This window comes from Ochlerotatus camptorhynchus, unplaced genomic scaffold (assembly GCF_037179485.1).
Source record: "Ochlerotatus camptorhynchus isolate MF236.1 unplaced genomic scaffold, CSIRO-AGI_Acam_v1.1 ptg000330l, whole genome shotgun sequence".
Taxonomy (NCBI): Eukaryota; Metazoa; Arthropoda; class Insecta; order Diptera; family Culicidae; genus Ochlerotatus; species Ochlerotatus camptorhynchus.
This window is the reverse complement of record NW_027040818.1, coordinates 15260298-15280358: the sequence shown is the minus strand read 5'-3', so window position 1 is coordinate 15280358 and position 20061 is coordinate 15260298. Positions and strand designations below refer to the sequence as shown.

The 20061-nt window shown below is 39.6% G+C and overlaps 2 protein-coding genes across 10 annotated transcripts in view; one reads left to right on the top strand and one right to left on the bottom strand.

The window, feature by feature from the left end:
* The window catches only part of LOC135708360 (RNA binding protein fox-1 homolog 1-like), a 953484-nt gene that overhangs the window by 55022 nt on the left and 878401 nt on the right, over positions 1 to 20061 (top strand). The window lies entirely within an intron of this gene.
* PLCXD (Phosphatidylinositol-specific phospholipase C X domain containing) lies at positions 8127 to 15653 on the bottom strand. The gene is made up of 3 exons (XM_065230750.1): positions 15447 to 15653; positions 14941 to 15357; positions 8127 to 9138 (listed from the first exon to the last, which is right to left on the bottom strand). The coding sequence occupies exons 1-3, from the start codon at positions 15538 to 15540 to the stop codon at positions 8147 to 8149; spliced, it is 1503 nt and encodes a 500-aa protein (XP_065086822.1). The 5' UTR covers positions 15541 to 15653; the 3' UTR covers positions 8127 to 8146.

Below are 20061 nucleotides of genomic sequence, written 5' to 3'. Positions count from 1 at the left end.
AGTAGGTAAATCTTATCATTTGAATCAACACCAATGAATTTTTACCCTTAAAGTCCGAGATGTGCAACGAGCATTTCTCACTTAATTTTTGCAACGCAAAATCAGATACAGTTTATTGTTAGAATTAAAATCAACTTTTTTTTACGTATCTATAAGAACTTAAAATCTATTCTATCGACTGCTTCAAACAGAACTATGTTTCGTCAACTCTGTGCAAAGTTATTAGCAAATGAGCAGTTCGTGAGCAAAACTGTGTATGCCAAGCATGCTGAAGTGTTTCAGTACTTTCCAAACTGATTTTAAACACCTCTGAAGTTATTTATTAAATTCGGAAGCAATTCCAAATTTTTCCAAGCAATTTCCAAAATGATTCCGAGTTTTTCTTAAGTGTCTCCGATAATTTCTGAAGTTAGTCAGTACATTGTGAAGTGATTGAAAACTTTTCTAAAATGATTCAATTCTTTTAGAAGTAATTCAGTACTTGCGGAAGTAATTTCTATCTTTTCCGGAGTAATTCATTACTTTCAAAAGTGAATCCAAAATTTTCTGAAGATTTTCAGTACTTTCCAAAGTGATTCTAACTGGAGTGATTCTAACTGGAGTGATTCTAACTGGAGTGATTCTAACTGGAGTGATTCTAACTGGAGTGATTCAGTAAATTCTGAAGTAATGCCAAACATTTCTAAAGTGATTCAGCACTTTCTGAAGTGATTCCCAACTTTTTTTAATCGATTCAGTACGTACAAAAGTGACTCCCGAACATTTTTAAAGTGATTCAATACACTTAGAAGGTATTCAGCACTTTTCGAAGTGAGTGAATTTTTTTTTTAAGTAATTGAGCACTTTTCGAAGAGAGTCTAAACTTTTCTGAAACGGCTTCGAACTTTTCAAGTTACAAGTTTCATCTGATATGATTCAGTACTTTTCAAAGTGATTCGGAATTTGTATGAAGCGATTCATTCCTTTTCGAAGGGACTCCGAACATCCCTTAAGGAATTTAATATTTTCAGAAGTGATTCCAAATACTTCTGAAGTGATAAACTACTTTCCGAAGTGACTCCAATCATTTCTAAACTGATTCAGTGCTTTCCAAAATGAATCCGAGTTTTTCTAAAGTGATTCCGATCATTTCTGAAGTTAGTCAGTACGTTTTGAAGTGATTAACATCTTTTCTAAAATGATTCAGTTCTTCTAGAAATGATTCAGTACTTCCGAAAGTATTTTCTATCTTTTCCGGAATGATTGAGTACTTTCCAAATCCAAAATTTTCTGAAGATTTTCAGAACTTCCCAAAGTGATTCTTAACTCTTCTGAAGTGATTCAGTAGATTCTGAAGTAATTCAAATTTTTTCTAAAGTGATTCAATACTTTCTGAATTGATTCCCAACTTTTCTGACTCGGTTCAGTTCGTTTAAAAGTGATTCCGAAAATTCCAAAAGTGATACAATACATTCCGAAGAGATTAAGCACATTCCGAAGTGAGTGAAAACATTTCTGATGTAATTGAGCATTTTCCAAAGTGAGTCCAAACTTTAATGAAGTGATTTTGAACTATGTATAAGTTATTTAGAACTTCCTGATATGATTCAGTACTTTCCGAAGCGATTCCGAACTTTTATGAAGCGATTCAGTCCTTTTCGAAGCGATTCCGAACATTCCTGAAGTGATTCAGTATTTAGCGAAGTTGTTCCGAACATATCTGGAGTGATAAACTACTTTCCGAAGAGACTCCAAACATTTTAAAGTGATTTCGTATTTTCCAAAATGAATCCGATTTTTTTCTAAAGTGATTCCGATCATTTCTGCAGTTAGTCAGTACGTGGTGAACTGATTACCAACTTTTCTAAAATGATTAAGTTCTTTTAGAAATGATTCAGTACTTCCGGAAGTAATTTCAAACTTTTCCAGAATGATTCAGTGCTTTCCGGAGTGAATCCAACATTTTCTGAATATTTTCAGTACTTTCCAAAGTGATTCTAAACTCGTCTGAAGTGATTCAGTAGATTCAGGAGTGATTTTAAACATTTCCGGAGTGATTCAGTACTTTCCGAAGAAACTTTGAACATTTCTAAAGTGATTCAGTACTTTCTGAAGTGATTCCCAACTTTTCTGACTCGGTTCAGTTCGTTTAAAAGTGATCCCGAAAATTCCAAAAGTGATACAATGCATTCCGAAGAGATTAAGTACATTCCGAAGTGAGTGAAAACATTTCTGATGTAATTGAGCACTTTCCGAAGTGAGTTAAAACTTTTATGAAGTGATTTTGAACTGTTTATAAGTTATTTAGAACTTCCTGATATGATTCAGTACTTTCCGAAGTGATTCCGAACTTTTATGAAGCGATTTAGTCCTTTTCGAAGTGATTCCGAACATATCTGGAGTGATTAACTACTTTCCGAAGAGACTCCAAACATTTTAAAGTGATTCCTTATTTTCCAAAATGAATCCGATTTTTTTTTCTAAAGTGATTCCGATCATTTCTGCAGTTAGTCAGTATGTTGTGAAGTGATTACCAACTTTTCTAAAATGATTAAGTTCTTTTAGAAATGATTCAGTACTTCCGGAAGTAATTTCAAACTTTTCCAGAATGATTCAGTGCTTTCCGGAGTGAATCCAACATTTTCTGAATATTTTCAGTACTTTCCAAAGTGATTCTAAACTCGTCTGAAGTGATTCAGTAGATTCAGGAGTGATTTTAAACATTTCCGGAGTGATTCAGTACTTTCCGAAGAAACTTTGAACATTTCTAAAGTGATTCAGTACTTTCTGAAGTGATTCCCAACTTTTCTGACTCGGTTCAGTTCGTTTAAAAGTGATCCCGAAAATTCCAAAAGTGATACAATGCATTCCGAAGAGATTAAGTACATTCCGAAGTGAGTGAAAACATTTCTGATGTAATTGAGCACTTTCCGAAGTGAGTTAAAACTTTTATGAAGTGATTTTGAACTGTTTATAAGTTATTTAGAACTTCCTGATATGATTCAGTACTTTCCGAAGTGATTCCGAACTTTTATGAAGCGATTTAGTCCTTTTCGAAGTGATTCCGAACATATCTGGAGTGATTAACTACTTTCCGAAGAGACTACAAACATTTTAAAGTGATTCCTTATTTTCCAAAATGAATCCGATTTTTTTTTCTAAAGTGATTCCGATCATTTCTGCAGTTAGTCAGTATGTTGTGAAGTGATTACCAACTTTTCTAAAATGATTAAGTTCTTTTAGAAATGATTCAGTACTTCCGGAAGTAATTTCAAACTTTTCCAGAATGATTCAGTGCTTTCCGGAGTGAATCCAACATTTTCTGAATATTTTCAGTACTTTCCAAAGTGATTCTAAACTCGTCTGAAGTGATTCAGTAGATTCAGGAGTGATTTTAAACATTTCCGGAGTGATTCAGTACTTTCCGAAGAAACTTTGAACATTTCTAAAGTGATTCAGTACTTTCTGAAGTGATTCTAAACTCTTCTGAAGTGATTCAGAAGATTCAGAAGTGATTCCAAGCTTTTACGGAGTGATTCAATAATTTCCGAAGAGACTTTGAACATTTCTAAAGTGATTTGGTACTTTCAACTTTTCTGAATAGATAAAGTACGTTCAAAAGTGATTCCGAACATTCCAAAAGTGATACAATACATTTCAAAGGGATTCAGTACTTTCCTAAATGAGTCAAAGCTTTTCTGAAGTGATTTTGAACTTTTCAACAGTTATTCAGTACTTTCTGATATGATTCAGTACTTTCCGAAGTAATTCCGAACTTTTATGAAGCGATTCAGTCCTTTTCGAAGCGACTCCAAACATTCCTGAAGTGATTCAGTATTTACCAAAGTGATTCCAAACATTTCTGAAATGATGAACTACTTTCCGAAGTGACTCCAAACATTTCTAAAGTGATTCAGTACTTTCCAAAAAGTATCCGAGTTTTTATAAAGTGATTCCTATCAATTCTGAAGTTAGTCAGTACATTGTGAAGTGATTTCAAACTTTTCTAAAATTATTCAGTTCTTTTAGAAATGATTCAGTACTGACGGAAGTGATTTCTATCTTTTCTGGAGTGATTCAGTGCTTTCCAAAGAGATCCCACAATTTAATGCAAATTTTCAGTACTTTCCAAAGTGATTCTAAACTCTTCTGAAGTGATTGAGTAAATTCTGAAATAATTCCAAACTTTTCCGAAGTGATTTAGTACTTTCCGAAGCGACTCCGAACATGTCTAAAGTGATTTCTTTTCTGACTCGATTAAGTTTGTTCAAACGTGATTCTGAACATTCCAAAAGTGAAACAATACATTCCGAAGTAATTAAGTACATTTCGAAGTGACTGAAAACATTTACGATGTGATTGAGCACTTTCCGAAGTGAGTCCAAACTTTTCTGAAGTTATTTCGAACTGTTTATAAGCTATAAAACTTTATGAAATGATTCAGTACTTTCCGAAGTGATCCCGAACTTTTATGAAGCGATTCAGTCCTTATTTAAGTGACTCGAAACATTCCTGAAGTGATTCAGTATTTACCGAAGTGATTCCAAACATTTCTGAAGTGATAAACTACTTTCCGAAATGACTCCAAACATGTCTAAAGTAATTCAGTACTTTCCAAAATGTATCCGAGTTTTTTTCTAAGTTATTCCGATAATTTCTGAAGTTTGTCAGTACATTGTGAAGTGATTGCAAACTTTTCTAAAATTATTCAGTTCTTTTAGAATTGATTCAGTACTGACGGAAGTGATTTCTATCTTTTCTAGAGTGATTCAGTACTTTCCAAAGTGAACCCAAAATTTAATGAACATTTTCAGTACTTTCAAAAGTGATTCTAAACTCTTCTGAAGTGATTGAGTAGATTTGGAAATTCCAAACTTTTCCGAAGTGATTCAGTACTTTCTGAAGTGATTCCCAACTTCAGTTCGTTCAAAAGTGATTCCGAACATTCCAAAAGTGATACAATACATTCCAAAGTGATTCAGTACATTCAGAAGTGAGTCAAAACAAACGACTACGAACATTACTGCAGTGATTCAGTATTTACCAAAGTGATTCCGAACATTTCTGAAGCAATAAACTACTTTCCGAAGTGACTCCAAACCTTTCTAAATAAACTGATTCAGCGCTTTCCAAAATGTATCCGATTTGTTCTAAAGTAATTCCTATAATTTCTTTAGTTAGTCAGTACATTTCGAAGTGATGGCAAACTTTTCAAAAATGATTCAGTTGTTTTAGAAATGATTCAGTACTGACGGAAGTGATTTCTAACTTTTCCGGAGATTATCCAAAATTTTCTGAAGATTTTCAGCACTTTCCAAAGAGACTTTAAACTGTTCTGAAGTGATTGAGTAAATTATGAAGTAATTCCAAACTTTTCCGAAGTGATTCAGTTCTTTCGAAGAGACTCCAAACATTTCTGAATCGATTCTGTACATTCTGAAGCGATTCCCAACTTTTCTGAACTGATTAAGTGCGTTCAAACGTGATTCAGAACATTTCTAAAGTGATACAATACATTCCAAAAGTACTTTCCAAAGTGAGTCCAAACTTTTCTGAAGTAATTGCGAACTTTTCATAATTTATTCAGTACTTTCCTAAGTGATTCCGACCTTTTATGAAGCGATTCAGTCCTTTTCGAAGGGATTCCGAACATTCCTGTAGTGATTCAGAATTTTCAAAACATTTCTAAAGTGATAAACTACTTTCCGAAGTGACTCCAAACATTTCTTAAGTGATTCAGTACATTCCAAAATGAATCAGAGTTTTCTAAAGTGATTCCGATTATTTCTGAAGTTAGTTAGTACATTGTGAAGGGATTGCAAACTTTTCTAAACTCATTCAGTTCTTTTAGAAATGATTGAGTACTGACGGAAGTGATTTCTATCTTTTCTGAAGTGATTCAGTACTTTTCAAAGAGAATCAACAATTTTCTGAAGATTCTCAGTACTTTCCAAAGTGACTCGAAACTCTTTTGAAGTGATTGAGTAAATTATGAAGTAATTCCAATCTTTTCCGAAGTGATCCAGTACTTTCCGAAGAGACTCCGATCATTGTTGAATCGATTCAGTACTTTCTAAAGTGATTCCCAACTTTTCTGATTTGATTCAGTACGTTCAAAAGTGATTCCGAACATTTCTAAAGTGAATTTGAAGTAATTGAGCACTTTCTGAAGTGAGTCCAAACTTTTCTGAAGTGATTGCAAACTTTTCATAATTTATTCAGTACTTTCCTAAGTGATTCCGACCTTTTATGAAGCGATTCTGTCCTTATTGAATGGACTCCGAACATTCCTGTAGTGATTCTGAATTTTTCAATCATTTCTGAAGTGATAAACTACTTTCCGAAGTAACTCCAATTTTTTTTTTAAGTGATTCCGTACTTTCCAAAAGGAATCCGAGTTTTTCTTAAGTGATGCCGATCATTTAGTCAGTACATTTTGAAGTGATTAAAAACTTTTCTAAGATGATTCAGTTATTTTAGAAGTGATTCAGTACTTGCGAAAGTGATTTCTAACTTTTTCAAAGAGACTCCGAACATTTCTAAATTAATACAGCACTTTCTGGAGTGATTCCCAACTTTTCTGATTTGATTCAGTTCGCTCAAAAGTGATTCCGAACATTTCTAAAGTGATACAATACATTACGAAGTGATTCAGTACTTTCCGAAGTGAGTGAAAACATTTTTGAAGTAGGTAATTGAGCACAGGAGTGAAAACGATTCTGAAATGATTTCGAACTTTGTATAGGTTATGCAGTACTTTCTGAAATGATTCAGTACTTTCCGAAGTGATTCCGAAGTGGTGAGATCACACCCCATACGCACTCCTGATGTTTTTCATCCACACAAAATTTAAGCTATCCAAAAAATTATCAAATTTAAATATACCCAAACTCCCTGTTATTTCAATGCAATCTCTCAAAATTTTCTTAAGATCAATAGTCACTTAGAACATCCGTCTGTTACTTGAAAATCATCCAAAAAATCATCAAGTTTCTATCGAGACCCTAAGCACTGTGCTGTTGCAATTCAACGTTTAAACAAATCAACAACACCCAAAGTTTTCTCAATCTAAGTCCCATGTTTTGTAAAAATTGAGCATTTTTTTAAATTATGACAAGTTCCGTTTCCCAAAAAAATTCCATACAAACTTTATAGCTCTCCCGCCAATCCAGATCGTAACCGAATTCGATCATATATGGCACAGTTGCTAAGGACCTCAATACGAATCGAAAGAGCTTTGGGAAGCCACGGGTTTTGATCCACCCTAATGTGCAGTTAGTTTAGCTTCTATTTTTTCCAAACCTGACTACGTCTGGCTGCAATTGATAAAACTTTTAAGTCTTTATACTTCCGTAAAGCAAATCGCGGAATGATAAATGTGACACATTAAAGCGCCAACCAATCGTTTCCAAGTTCCTTGCTACATCAAACATCATCTCCCGGTAAGTTCGCAGCAAACTATGCAACCTTGTTTCCCGGAAAGACACTTTCCCACACTCGGACCCACCCAAAATCCATTTGTCACACGGCAAACCCGACGAAAGCACCTGCAAACATCCCATAGCTTATTCCTGCTCATCCTCGATCCCATTATTTTCCCTGAGCTTGGAAGCAAGCATACGTACGCACAAAGGAAGGCTGTTAAAGTAGTTCCAGGAAAACAACCAACCGTCCTACATAGCTTTCCCGGGTCTTTCTGTCGGTGACGGTTGTAGTTACATGAAGGAGCAGCCCCGGAAGACGGAAGAAAGGCAAAATAGTCGCCCATAAATCACCAGCATTATGAAACATTACCCCATGTATACTGTAACTACTACCAAGAACCAACCCACCCGCCCACTCTGGGACTGAAACTGAAAGAATGCAGATGTCCTCCCACAGACCTACACGCGCGCGCGTGTTACCACTCTACGTGCTCTCCAAGGACTCAAACGAGCAGCCTGAGGGGTGTGGGTGGGCTTGGAGCAGGAGGTCAATCCCTTTCACCCCTTCTCATCGTCATGAATGCATAAGTAGCAGAACCCTCTTCAACCACTTCACCACTGCAATCAGCGACGGAAGCCGATAGCAACGACAGACAGGACTGAGGTTTATGCGCTCTTGAGGGACTCTTTTTTTTCTTTCTGAAAGATTTTACTACTAACCGATAGAGAAAATAAAATCCACTTTATTGAACACGGCCGGGAACCCTCTTCTGGTTCCAATAGATGGCGGCATCGACGATGCTGGTTCCCCGGATGAAATCCACGGCAACTATGTTCGCCGTCGGGCCCAGTTCTTCAAAGTACCACTTGGTTACGGACCGATTGACGGAATCGGCCATCTTCCGGAGGCCTCCGTAGCGATCGGTGATGATTCCCCACGGATCCGGCGTAAGTTCTGCCATATCGGCTACCGGACGGTTAGTGTACCCGAAAAAGTGTCTCGTGTGCACCTTGAATAGGAAGGATTTAAGCTCTTCCATACTCTGAACGTCACCCCACTTCTGCTCAGCCGAACGCCAAACCACATCCGCATAGGACCTCATGGCGTACTCGTGATCGTAGCACAGGATCACCGTTTTGTTCCTGGCCCAGATGTCCGATAGGCGTCCGTACCAGCTAATCGACGGATCTGCCATTACGTCATGGAGGGTTTCATTCAAGAACCTGATCAACTTGTCATGAACGTCGTACTGTTTCCCGAATCCCACCGGGAACTCCTGCACGTCCACAATGATAATCTCATTCGTTTCCAGGGCATAATCTCGAATCTGCTGCAGTATCTGCTTCAAGGGATGCAGCCGCGTAATTCCATGATTTGCCCAAAATTGCGGATTCGATACCTGGTAGTAGCCAACCCGCAGATCAATGTATCGAACACCCTGCAGCAGCTGTTTCCGGATGTCATCGTCCTGCGTCAGCGAATACTTGGTAACGATGTTCTCCTGGTAGTAGGCATTCTTCTTGTACGACGCGGAATCGTGCGTTCCCGGTATGAACAGTTCCCTCATGCGGAATTGGCCCACGTGCGGCCGCAAATCGTTCATCCAGGTGGGGTACAGCTTCATGCAGTGCTCAGACAGAATGGTGCCATTTGCGTTGATGAAGTATGCATAGTACCCGTGACAGCTCGTCGTAATGTCCGCCTGGTCCAGCCACTCGCGGTTGTAGAATATGTCTGAAACGAAACACACCGAGAAGGGAGGAAGCTGTACATGAGTCAGATTGCGCTAATTGGACAAGATTGCCTCTGCCGTTGCTGCCACGGTGACGTGACTATAATTAGACGTGAGAGTGCGGGAGTAGCGAGTATGATTCACGTCCGTCGTGAGTCAGGTGGTTCCCATGGTAAATCGGAACCATCGCTAATTTGCATAATGTGATAAAAATTGAATTACACATTTCGCGCCATTTTGCGTCATAAACAAATACAACTTAAATTCCAATCAAGCATCTGCATCATCAGGTGGTCCATTCGGAAAATGGGTGGTAATTTCAACCATAACAATCGAACCGACCGCAACGGGTGCGGTCAGGCCAGGACCTAATTGAAATCACATCTATACTCCCACCATTTCGCTCAAACCAATCAATTGTCCAATATTGAAACAATCATGCAAATTAAAAATTGCAACCGAGTAAATATGTATAACTGTGCCCCTGGACAATCATGTGTGCCATCACAGAGGATGGCTCTGTGATTTTCCATAAATGTATGTACACCCGCAAGAGCACACGATTCGAAGATTTTTAATTTCAATCGTTTGTGTTCGATTGACTTCCACTCGGAGTTGGCGATTAATTGAGCAGAAATTCATAATTTGGATAATATATAATTCAGCTCGGTGGGTTCCATTGGTGGATGGAGTGGTTGTTTAAAACGGATTTAACTGTATTCAATGGGACAGTTTCCAATCAAGCGTATGCAAATCAACAACAGTCAGAATCTTAAAAGCTTCGTTAAAACCACCATAAAACTGCTATTCTAATGGCAGCCTCCATATTTGCTGTTTGCCAAATCAATGTGCGGTCTTGGAAAATACTGTTCTGCTTGATTTTGTTGAGTTTCATTTCAGATATGAACGTCATTGAGCAATTACTGAAATTTCGACAAGAAAATTAATATTTTCATCCCGTTTCCAATACATTGCAGTATACCATTTTTAAAATTCAGGTGCAACACCAAACCGCAATCTTCTTTTTTCATATTGGATACAGCTGTCGGGAATTAAATCTAAATAAAATTTAGAGGCGAATGAATTGGTTAAAATGGAAAACATCTGAAATAAAATAATAATAATGATAATAATAATAATATGAAAAAAAAATAATAAAAATAATAATAATAATAATAATAATAATAATAATAATAATAATAATAATATTAATAATAATACTAATAATAATAATAATAATAACAATAATAAAAATAATGATGATTCTCCAGAATCCTTTGATTCTCCAAAAAAAATTAGATTCTCCAGAATCCCTTGATTCTTCAGAATCCCTTGAGTCTCCAGTATCCCTTGAGTCTCCAGAATCCCTTGATTCTCGCGAATCCCTTGATTCTCGCGAATCCCTTGATTCTTGTGAATCCCTTGATTCTTGTGAATCCCTTGATTCTCGCGAGTCCCTTGATTCTCCAGAATCCCTTGATTATCCAGAATCCCTTGAATTCTCCAGAATCATTTGATTCTCCAAATCCCTTGATTTTTCAGAATTCAACAGGGTTTCTTTTGATTCCCTTAACTACCAAGATTATGTGCATATACTTGATTCTCCATTCGTTTATTTAAAAAATCAAATTAAATTTCTTTTTCAAGTTCAATTAGTATAAAATTCAGGAAAAATATTCAGTTAGGCTTCCGCTTTTCCAAATCCGAATTGCCGGGCCTTACGCTTGATCCCTGCCATCAGATTTTGTACAGCCACCTTGTCCACCTTCTTCGCCGCAGAAAGCCAGTTTGCCTTGAACTGCTGCTCGCCCTTAGCAGTTTTTTTGGTCTTCTTTAGGTTCCGCTTGACAATAGCCCAGTATTTCTCAATTGGGCGGAGCTCTGGCGTGTTGGGAGGGTTCTTGTCCTTGGGAACCACCTGCACGTTGTTGGCGGCGTACCACTCCATGGCCTTTTTACCGTAATGGCAAGATGCCAAATCCGGCCAAAACAGTACGGAACAACCGTGTTTCTTCAGGAAAGGCAGCAGACGTTTATTCAAACACTCTTTCACGTAAATTTCTTGGTTGACAGTCCCGGAAGCTATGAAAATGCTGCTTTTCAAGCCACAGGTACAGATGGCTTGCCAAACCAGATATTTCTTTGCGAACTTTGACAGTTTCATGTGCTTGAAAACATCTGCTACCTTTCCCCTTCCTTTTGCCGTATAAAACTCCTGTCCCGGAAGCTGCTTGTAGTCGGCTTTGACGTAGGTTTCGTCGCCCATTACCACGCAGTCAAACTTCGTCAGCATTGTCGTGTACAGCCTCCGGGATCGCGCTTTGGCCGTCGTATTTTGTTTATCATCGCGATTTGGAGTCACTACCTTCTTGTAAGTCGATAGTCCGGCTCGTTTTTTGGCTCGATGCACGGTTGTAGACGATACACCCAGCTTATTTGCGGCATCTCGGAGAGAGAGGTTAGGGTTTCGCTTGAAACTACCGGCAACTCTCTTTGTCGTCTCAGCGGCTTCCGGTTTTCGATTTCCCCCCGATCCAGACTTCCTGGCTGTCGACAAACGTTCCCCAAACACTTTAGTAACATTTGTAACGGTTGATTTGGCAACTTTTAGCGATTTTGCCAACTTTGCGTGCGAGTAGTTCGGATTTTCGCGATGCGCGAGCAAAATTTTGATACGCTGCTCTTCTTGCTTGGACGGCATTTTGACAACTGAAGAGTGAATTCCAAAATCAAAATAGGAGCAACATTCTACACACACACACCTTCAAAATGAGGGGTGTTCAGGTTTTTTAAATGCAAAATTGAAAGAAATACGTCAAGTTGATATTGACCAAATTTTGACCGTATCACCCTTTAGATTCTGTATAGAATGTTTCTTTAAAATAAATCGTTTAAGGTGTCCCTTGGTTCAGGGGCGCGTTCTGCCAGATTGTCTAGACAGATTTCATGTGTGATTAAGTGATGACACTTGTCATTGTTATGAGAAATTCACATTAAAAGGTACGTTTCATATTTCACCACATGTAGTTCCAAACAGCCTGAATGAAATGTGGCGCTTGTGAAGATCACTTGAAGATACGATATGAATATTGTAAATGGTTGTATAAACCATAAGTAAATGCTTCCAGAATCTAGGCAAGATATCAAATTGAAAACTGTGATAATTGTAAGTCAAAAAATTGTTATGTTGCATTTAAATACTTTAAATCGTGTTAAATTTAAATTTTTCCCTCATTTCACATCCGTCGAACCATTCTGAACGACCATCCTGTTGTGGTTATATCACAGTATTACTAATAATGTATGTATTTATATCTTTTGTGGTACCATGGAGTCAACAAAGTAAAAGTGAAAGGAGTGCAGCAAAATTGAGCACATGCGATACGAAAATGGAGTGATGCTCGTCAAGAAAATACCCGGAGATTGGCACTGTCTATTTTCATCAAACAAAGATAATAGACTTACGTAAACGAAGTAGGTATCCGTCCAAGGAAAAATGTCAACGACAACAAAGGTAAGTGGTTGGTGAGGTAAGGTTGATCAAATATTGATTAAATACAAAAAGCATTCAGCAGTAAGCATTATTTAAAATATGTCTATTATTTTGTTTTAAAAAATATTTAAATGGTTTATTTAAAATTACAAAAGCTACAGCTGGGTGCTTCTTGCGTAGCCAATTTGTTTAATTATCGGGAACCAGGACGGACCTATAGGGCACACAATTGAAGCAATTTGGATGGGGATATTAGGATTGCCAAAAAACATGTTGCTAGCATTTCGTGGATTGACGGTGGGCGCTTCTCCCCGCCTATAGGGATATTCATCTACAAAATGGCTTGGTTTGGGTTCTGGATGTAAGAACTTACTTCTGGAAGGAGATTCTCTATCGTTTCCGTGGATTTTGCGTAAGTGTCTCTGCTTACGGGTCCACCCACTGTTTTTGGTACTTCACACAGGGGTAGTATGAGTACGACCAGAAAATAAATCTTGATCAAGTCATGGGGTAAGAATAGTCCATTGCTATTTGTAGGTGCCTTGCTAGAATAGGTGGTAGTTCATCAGTATCATCATCATCATCATCAAAAGAAACGGGATACTCAAAACGTCATACCAAACAAAATTTGTAGAACGTTTTTCAATTATTTTTGTTCTAGTATTTCATTAAACATGCGAATTAATCAAATACACACATAATCAAAAGAAGGATGTACAATATCAGTAAAAAAATTAATTCTGGTTCGCAAAGCTATTGACAAGAATAGTAGATTATGAGTTGCAGTTGCTTATGTTTAAAAGTAAGAAACATTTAATAAAATCATTAATTTAAGGGAAGAATGAGTAAAATTTAAAAGAAGGAAAACCAAATCTCATGTAACATTCAAATCCTTTAATTCAAAAATGTTTTCATGAAAAGTTAATCTTGGAATAACTATGCATGTTTCGGTGAAATGTTCTTCCGCAAAACGACCAGCTCCCTAAGGACACGATTGACGATTCGAAATTAATCTAACTGTTTTCAGATCTGCACGACTACTGGATGTTGATATTAGTGCCCACCAAACAATGTTAGCTGAATTTAGGTAAAAATTTGCAAGATGATCCAAGAGCATGTTCTGCAGCTAGCATTGTTTGTATCCTCTGCAAACGAAAAGAAGCTGAAAATCGATAGCCGCAGCCATATTGACATCCAAAATCAAGGACGTGGTTTCAAGACTGCGACTAAAGGAAAATGAACAAACATGGTTATCTAAGGAATGAGCTCGAGGAGTCAAACCCATTGCGTAGATTTATTGCATGAGTTCAAATGCGTATACTCTATCCAATGACCGCCATATTGAATCCCGGTCCACTATCGTGGAACTCAAGATGGTGGTGGACAGCCGTGGACCGATGGCTGGCAACTTCAATCCGGGTTTGCGATATGGAATTCAAAAATGGCAGCGGACATCGATTTTCAGCTTATACTCGTTGACCTAATTCTCCAGATTCTCATATTTTAAGGGTTCATATGCGTATTCACTGTACATAATTATTAATTCAGACTCGCCATTTCGAATTCGATTTTCAGCTATAGCACGTCGAGCCGCTTCTGTAGATACCCATATTGAGTGGGTTAAGATGCTTATTCGCTATCAGCTGGCTGCCAACTTGAATCCGATTCTTGAATGGCGTCGTCTACCCATCGTCCCCGTTCCGAAAATATCCATTTTGCATTATTTTTAAGCTGGAGTTCGGCTGATTAGGTTTGTTGCTTGGTTGTTCATTTTCAATGTTACCTGCTCCAGACAAAATGAACAAATCACTGGCATGTGCATCCGTTTCTACATAAGCAGAAGATGAAAACATTTGAATTACCATCTGCTATTTTTTTTTTAAATGGAACGCAGTTCATTTGTCTGTTTGGGAGAGTTCTCAGTCTTCTTAAAATGTTGTCATTTCCTATACAAGCTAAAATTGTGCTAATGCTTTTGTGCACCATGATATCGAGTGAAGACCCCCTTTGTGCAAGCTTCATTCAAACAAATGTGCTTACCTCTGAAATTTACTAAGAAGTACCAATCAATTGAAAAACTTTATGTCGCAAACCAATTTGTTGATACACTTGTCTAACCTTCAAAACGGTAGAATCCAGCTCAAGAACAATGATTCCATTGATCATTATTTGAGCACACCTTTGCACAATTTCTCTCATTCCCAATATATCTTCCACATCAACATTTACCGAAAGTTCAATATTTGCCCAATCCCACCGCAATTGATGCTAATGAATTGAACCTCCCATCACTGCAGGTTAACACACTCACCGGTCGTAGTCCACCCGTTCGTGTACATCGGTTGGATGGAAACCAGAACCTCCCGCTTCCGTTCTCCGTACTCATCGCGGAAGTCGTACTCCCATGCCATCTCCACCATCGGGGTGGTCGAAATTACCGATTGCTCCGTCGTCGTCATCGTCGTCAATGATTCTTCACCCTCAACGTCTCCACTTCCTTCGCCACCGAAATCATTGCTTCTGGGTGTACTTTCCTGGCCCATTGCCTGTAGATCGTCGTACGTAGAATAGAATAGCTTCTGTTGAAACTCTTTAATAGGATAATCTTGCGTTAACACAATGAACCCGGTAGGGTCGTTGAAATTCCTCCAGGTCAACTCCAGCATCCGGTGGCGCGCATTCACCGTAATGTACAGATCGGCGATCTTGGGCTGGTACACACGATCACCTGCAACAAACGACAAATCAAACCCACGGGTCGTCGGTCAATCAAATCAATCTCGTTTAAACCAGAACCGGCGGGGAATTTTCTCTCACCAATTATTCGCTGCGCTTGACCTAATTGGATAATCGACAGCTGCAGTATCACAGCCAGCGACCACCAAACCGCAGTCATCACTTTTCCGCACATATTATTCCACTATCGCACTCTGTTGGCAAACCACCGCCGAAAAAAAATAAAATCAAGCTACGAATTCAAAATGCAAAACGATACCACACACGCGAGCCGCGACACTTTTTTTTTAATCAGATTAAATCCCAGCGAAAGCGGAAACAAATTACGAGCTAGTTTTCTCGTAATATCAATTTCACAGCAGAGACTCTCGGCGCGCGTGGTCTTCCAGCAGCAGCGTGGCGATCTCAAGCGGGAAACGATCCACTCTCGGGCAGCATTGTCACCCAACTGATTAGCGCAGCTCGAACAGTACATAGTTCCTAGGTGCGGTAGTCGACGAAACTAGTCAGTAGTAGGTTGGAGTTTCGCGCCCTCACTACTAGCGCACACTACCACGCTTGGCTGGATAAAGTTCATTTATGCGACCGCTGTGCTATGCGGAATTTGCAGTAGGAATCTGCCACCGTCGTCGTCGTCGTCGTCGTCGTCGTCCGTCACACAGCTGTGCCTGTTCATACTGTTCATGATGATGGCGATGGTGCTGACTGCTGGGAGTCTCTGAGTGACCGACTGACGTTGCTCTACAGCTGCTGCAACTGGCAGTACCCAATGCAACCAGTCAGTAGGGCAATGCCAGAACGTAGGTATAAAGTTTGTACGGTTTGTGGTTTTCTGAGATTAAGCTTTCGGGGGGCTTGGAAAAATTCAAGCACCATCTCTACTCTATGGCGGAATTTCGGAGTATCGGAGATGGTGTTAGATGGACCCGATTATTCATTCGCATAGCGTTTCTATGACAGCCCTGTGAACTTTCGTATCTGCTTTTGAAAACATTCAAACGTCAATTTGTCGAAGCTCTTAGCTTACCTTAGCAAACGAATGCCACCATCATACCATGTTGGTGAATCCTTTTGAAAAATCGTTCTTGTAATAACCTGTCTGTTTTAGTATTGGGTCCAAGATAATGAAAACTTGCCTGAAATACATCATATGCAATTCAAAACAGCATTTACATGGCATAATACCAAACCACCCTGGAGAATTGATCTTGAAGTTCTGTCAATGAAGTCACTGAACCCGACTGAATGAATGAAACAGTAGAGCTTCGTGATACCTCATATGGGAGATTTAAAGGTCTTTTAACAAAATGATATCCCGACTAAATTTTTAAATCCACACATCTTCGTCTAACTCCTCAATATCATGTGAGATATGTAGTTGGTTTGAAAACATATTTCAGATTCTCCAAATTATCCTGGACTTTAGATCGATTAGTATGCTCGATGTCCAGGTAGCCCAGGTAGAAGCCCGTAGAGCTTCGTGGAGCTTCATAATTTCATATGGAATGTATACTTGTAATGATAAAGTATTGTGGGGTCTCAATACTATCCTAGAGTTAAGATCGTCCAGGCACTTTGGAGAATTAAAGATATGTTGCTAATACAACTTATTGCCCATATTTAGGGCCGTCTTTACCATCCTTGGGAGCCCTGGTCTATTTTTTTTATAGTGGGGCCCCTATGATGTGTTTTCGATTTTTGTATGCTAACAAACATGATATTGTGATGTGGTATTCACTTTATTGTGATATAAACCGGTCACTTTAATTATAGGTTGTTTCTTTTTATAAATGTAGATAAAAGATTTTTGACTCAGCCTTATTTTAAAATTCACGAAATTAAACTTAAGGATTTGTCATGATTTTTGAGTAATGTAGATTTCATCTTTATAAATTTATGTATAACTTTTCCAATAAGTTTATTAAACAATTTCAAATCCAAAAATTGAAAATTGTTTAAGATTAATTAGATTAATTTTCGGTGACTCTAGTGCCACACACACCGTTCGTTTTGGCTTCCAAAATGGAAGTGGGAGACCGTCATTGGGTGAAAATTTCAATTTCTTCAAGGTGCTGGATGCGAATGCTGCTAAGATGGAAGCAAGCTATTGGATATTGGAGGAGGAGACAGCCCTATTCATCAAGATTACTCGTTTCAGTTCCAATTTTTTCTAACGCATATTATAAGAAACTTTTAGCACTTTTTGTTAGAATTTAGTTTTTTTTTTTTTAATTAATTACTTTATTTGTACAGGCTCAATCGAATAAACTTTACAGAGCCGAGTTATCCTTTCCTTTATACATTATTACTGTCTTATATTTAAAGTTAAAGGAACTGGACCGAATACTCGCGGTTGTCTCGAGGTTAGTTGAGATTTACATTTTTTTTAAACACAAGGTTAATCAAACTTCCAATCTAAGGTTAATATTCTTAAAGTAAACATATATGAGTTTCATAAACTCCAGATCGCGTCTAGCCAAAATATCCCGAACTGGAACATTAGGTTGTCTACCTCGAGCCCGAAGGGAATCATAAAAATGTGATCTGACTCCACGATACTCCGCACAAGACCAAAGGATGTGATCAGCGTCCTGGTAACCTTGTCCACATTCACAGAGATTGCTGTCTCCCAACCCCACACGGAACAAGTGAGCATTTAGACAATAGTGATTGGACATGAGACGAGACATCACACGCTGCTTGCCCCCGAGTAAAGATCGTCCACGTAGAAGTCCTTACGTAAGACTTCGGCTGCCTCTGGAAAGCTGTCCTGTTCATCATCTGCAAGTTGCAGGAGAACACGAGCAGCGAGAAAGGGCGCGCTTGCAGTGCCATAAGTTACAGTTAGCAGCTCATAGGTACCCAGTGATAGCTCCGATGATGTCGTCCAAACAATTCGTAGAAGCAGAGTGTCCCGTTCGTCTACGAGTACTTGTCGGTACATCTGCTTGGCATCAGCGATGACCATTATTCGACAGATTCGGGAGCGCATGATGATTGACCGAATCTCTTGCTGCACGGTTGGACCTACCATGAGTGCGTCGTTGAGCGATGGTTCCTCCGGGGTCTTGCATGATGCATCGAAGACCACTCGCAGCTTCGTAGTAGTGCTCTCTTCTCGAAATACAGCGTGGTGAGGCATATCCTTCTTTTCCTTTATTTAACGTCGGTCTCTGTTCCGCAATCTATTGCCAATCACCGACGGACATCGATTGCCATCCATTGACGGCAACCGAATGTGCAGGAAGGCAGCTTCCACACCTGCGTAGGATATCGCACCCATTCACAACACACATGGGCCGGGACCAACGTGTTTACTTCCCTTCCGAAGGAAGACGTGACCAGAAATTTTTATGCCTCAGAAAAATCCCACCGACCTCGGCTGGTGATTGAACCCAGACCCATTGGGGTGTTAGAAAGCAGTCACGCTTACCACTACACCACCGGCGCCGGCTACGGTGAGGCATATGATAGCATGGAGATGGAGGCGACTGGTAGTCAAACACCTGCTTCATGTGGCCCAAAGCAAGGTATTCGTCCATGAAGTCACGGTATTGCTGCGCTATGGCTGGGTTACGAACAAGTCGACCTTCCAGCATTCGAAAACGACGGCCGGCAGTAGAACGGTTGTCACCAAGTTGTTCGATGACGTTTTCCTTCACGGGTAAGCGAACAATATACCTTCCCTCAGAGTTGCGCTTCATGGTGTGTCGAAAGTGTTCTTCGCAAGCGGCTTCTTCGACGGAATGGTTTGGAGTGCTTTCGTCTTCTTCGATCGTTGCAACATTGGCGATGATTGGAGACCTCGGAGTGCCGTGCGAAGTCTTTCCAGACACTATTCAACCAAGAACCACGTTGACCAAGGTTGGACGGGATTCGCCGAGCTGAATGCGACCTGAAACCTTAAAGAGCTCAAAGAATACTTCTGCGCCAATGATAATATCCACTGGATTTAATTCGTAGAACAATGGGTCGGCTAGCTGAACACCGGGGGGAATAGTCCAAGAAGAAGTGTCGACTTGAACAGATGGCAAATCGATGGTAACTTTGGGCAGTACAAGGAACTCGGCAGAGGTGCAGTAGTCACAAACCCTTGATTGAATCGAAGCGACGATCTTGTACCGTGCGTACGTTGATGATTGCCCAATGCCACTGATCGGAACGGATATTTTTGTGCGTTGAGATTTGATGACTTGCGAGATTGATTCGGTAATGAAGCAACATTCACTACCGGAATCGAGAAGCGCTCTGGCAACATGTTCAGTGCCGTTGTCGTTCACTAGTTTAACGGCTGCGGTAGCCAAAAGCACGCCCTTTCGTGCTTGAGCGGTGCTTGCATGGCTTGAAGGTCCGGTGACGGTAGCTCGACTGTTCGAGCTTCGCTGTGGCTGTTGATTGAGGACTTGGTTGCCTGGAGCTTACAGTGGCAGAATTCATCCCGGAGCAGAGCTGTGTGTGGTGACGACCTCGAAACTTTCGGCAGGAACTGGATGACGAACAGTCTCGAGCTTGGTGACCGGTGCGCAGGCAGTTGCGGCATAGTTGATGGCGGCGAACTTCCTTTTCCTTCGCTTCGATGTCGAGTTTCGAGAACAGCTGGGTGATGATCAGAACACACGACGCATTTCCGGCCAGCGTGAACTTGATTGGCCCCATGACAAGCAACGACACGTTGACTGGACCTTTTCATCTGTTG

Excerpts from the sequence above, each read along its gene's own strand:
- PLCXD (XM_065230750.1), bottom strand. The coding sequence starts at position 15,540 with ATGTGCGGAAAAGTGATGACTGCGGTTTGGTGGTCGCTGGCTGTGATA. Across the intron at positions 15,358-15,446 it reads TCAAGCGCAGCGAATAATTG|GTGATCGTGTGTACCAGCCC; the intron begins GTGAGAGAAAAT and ends CGTTTGTTGCAG. Across the intron at positions 9,139-14,940 it reads GAACGGGTGGACTACGACCG|ACATATTCTACAACCGCGAG; the intron begins GTGAGTGTGTTA and ends GTTTCGTTTCAG.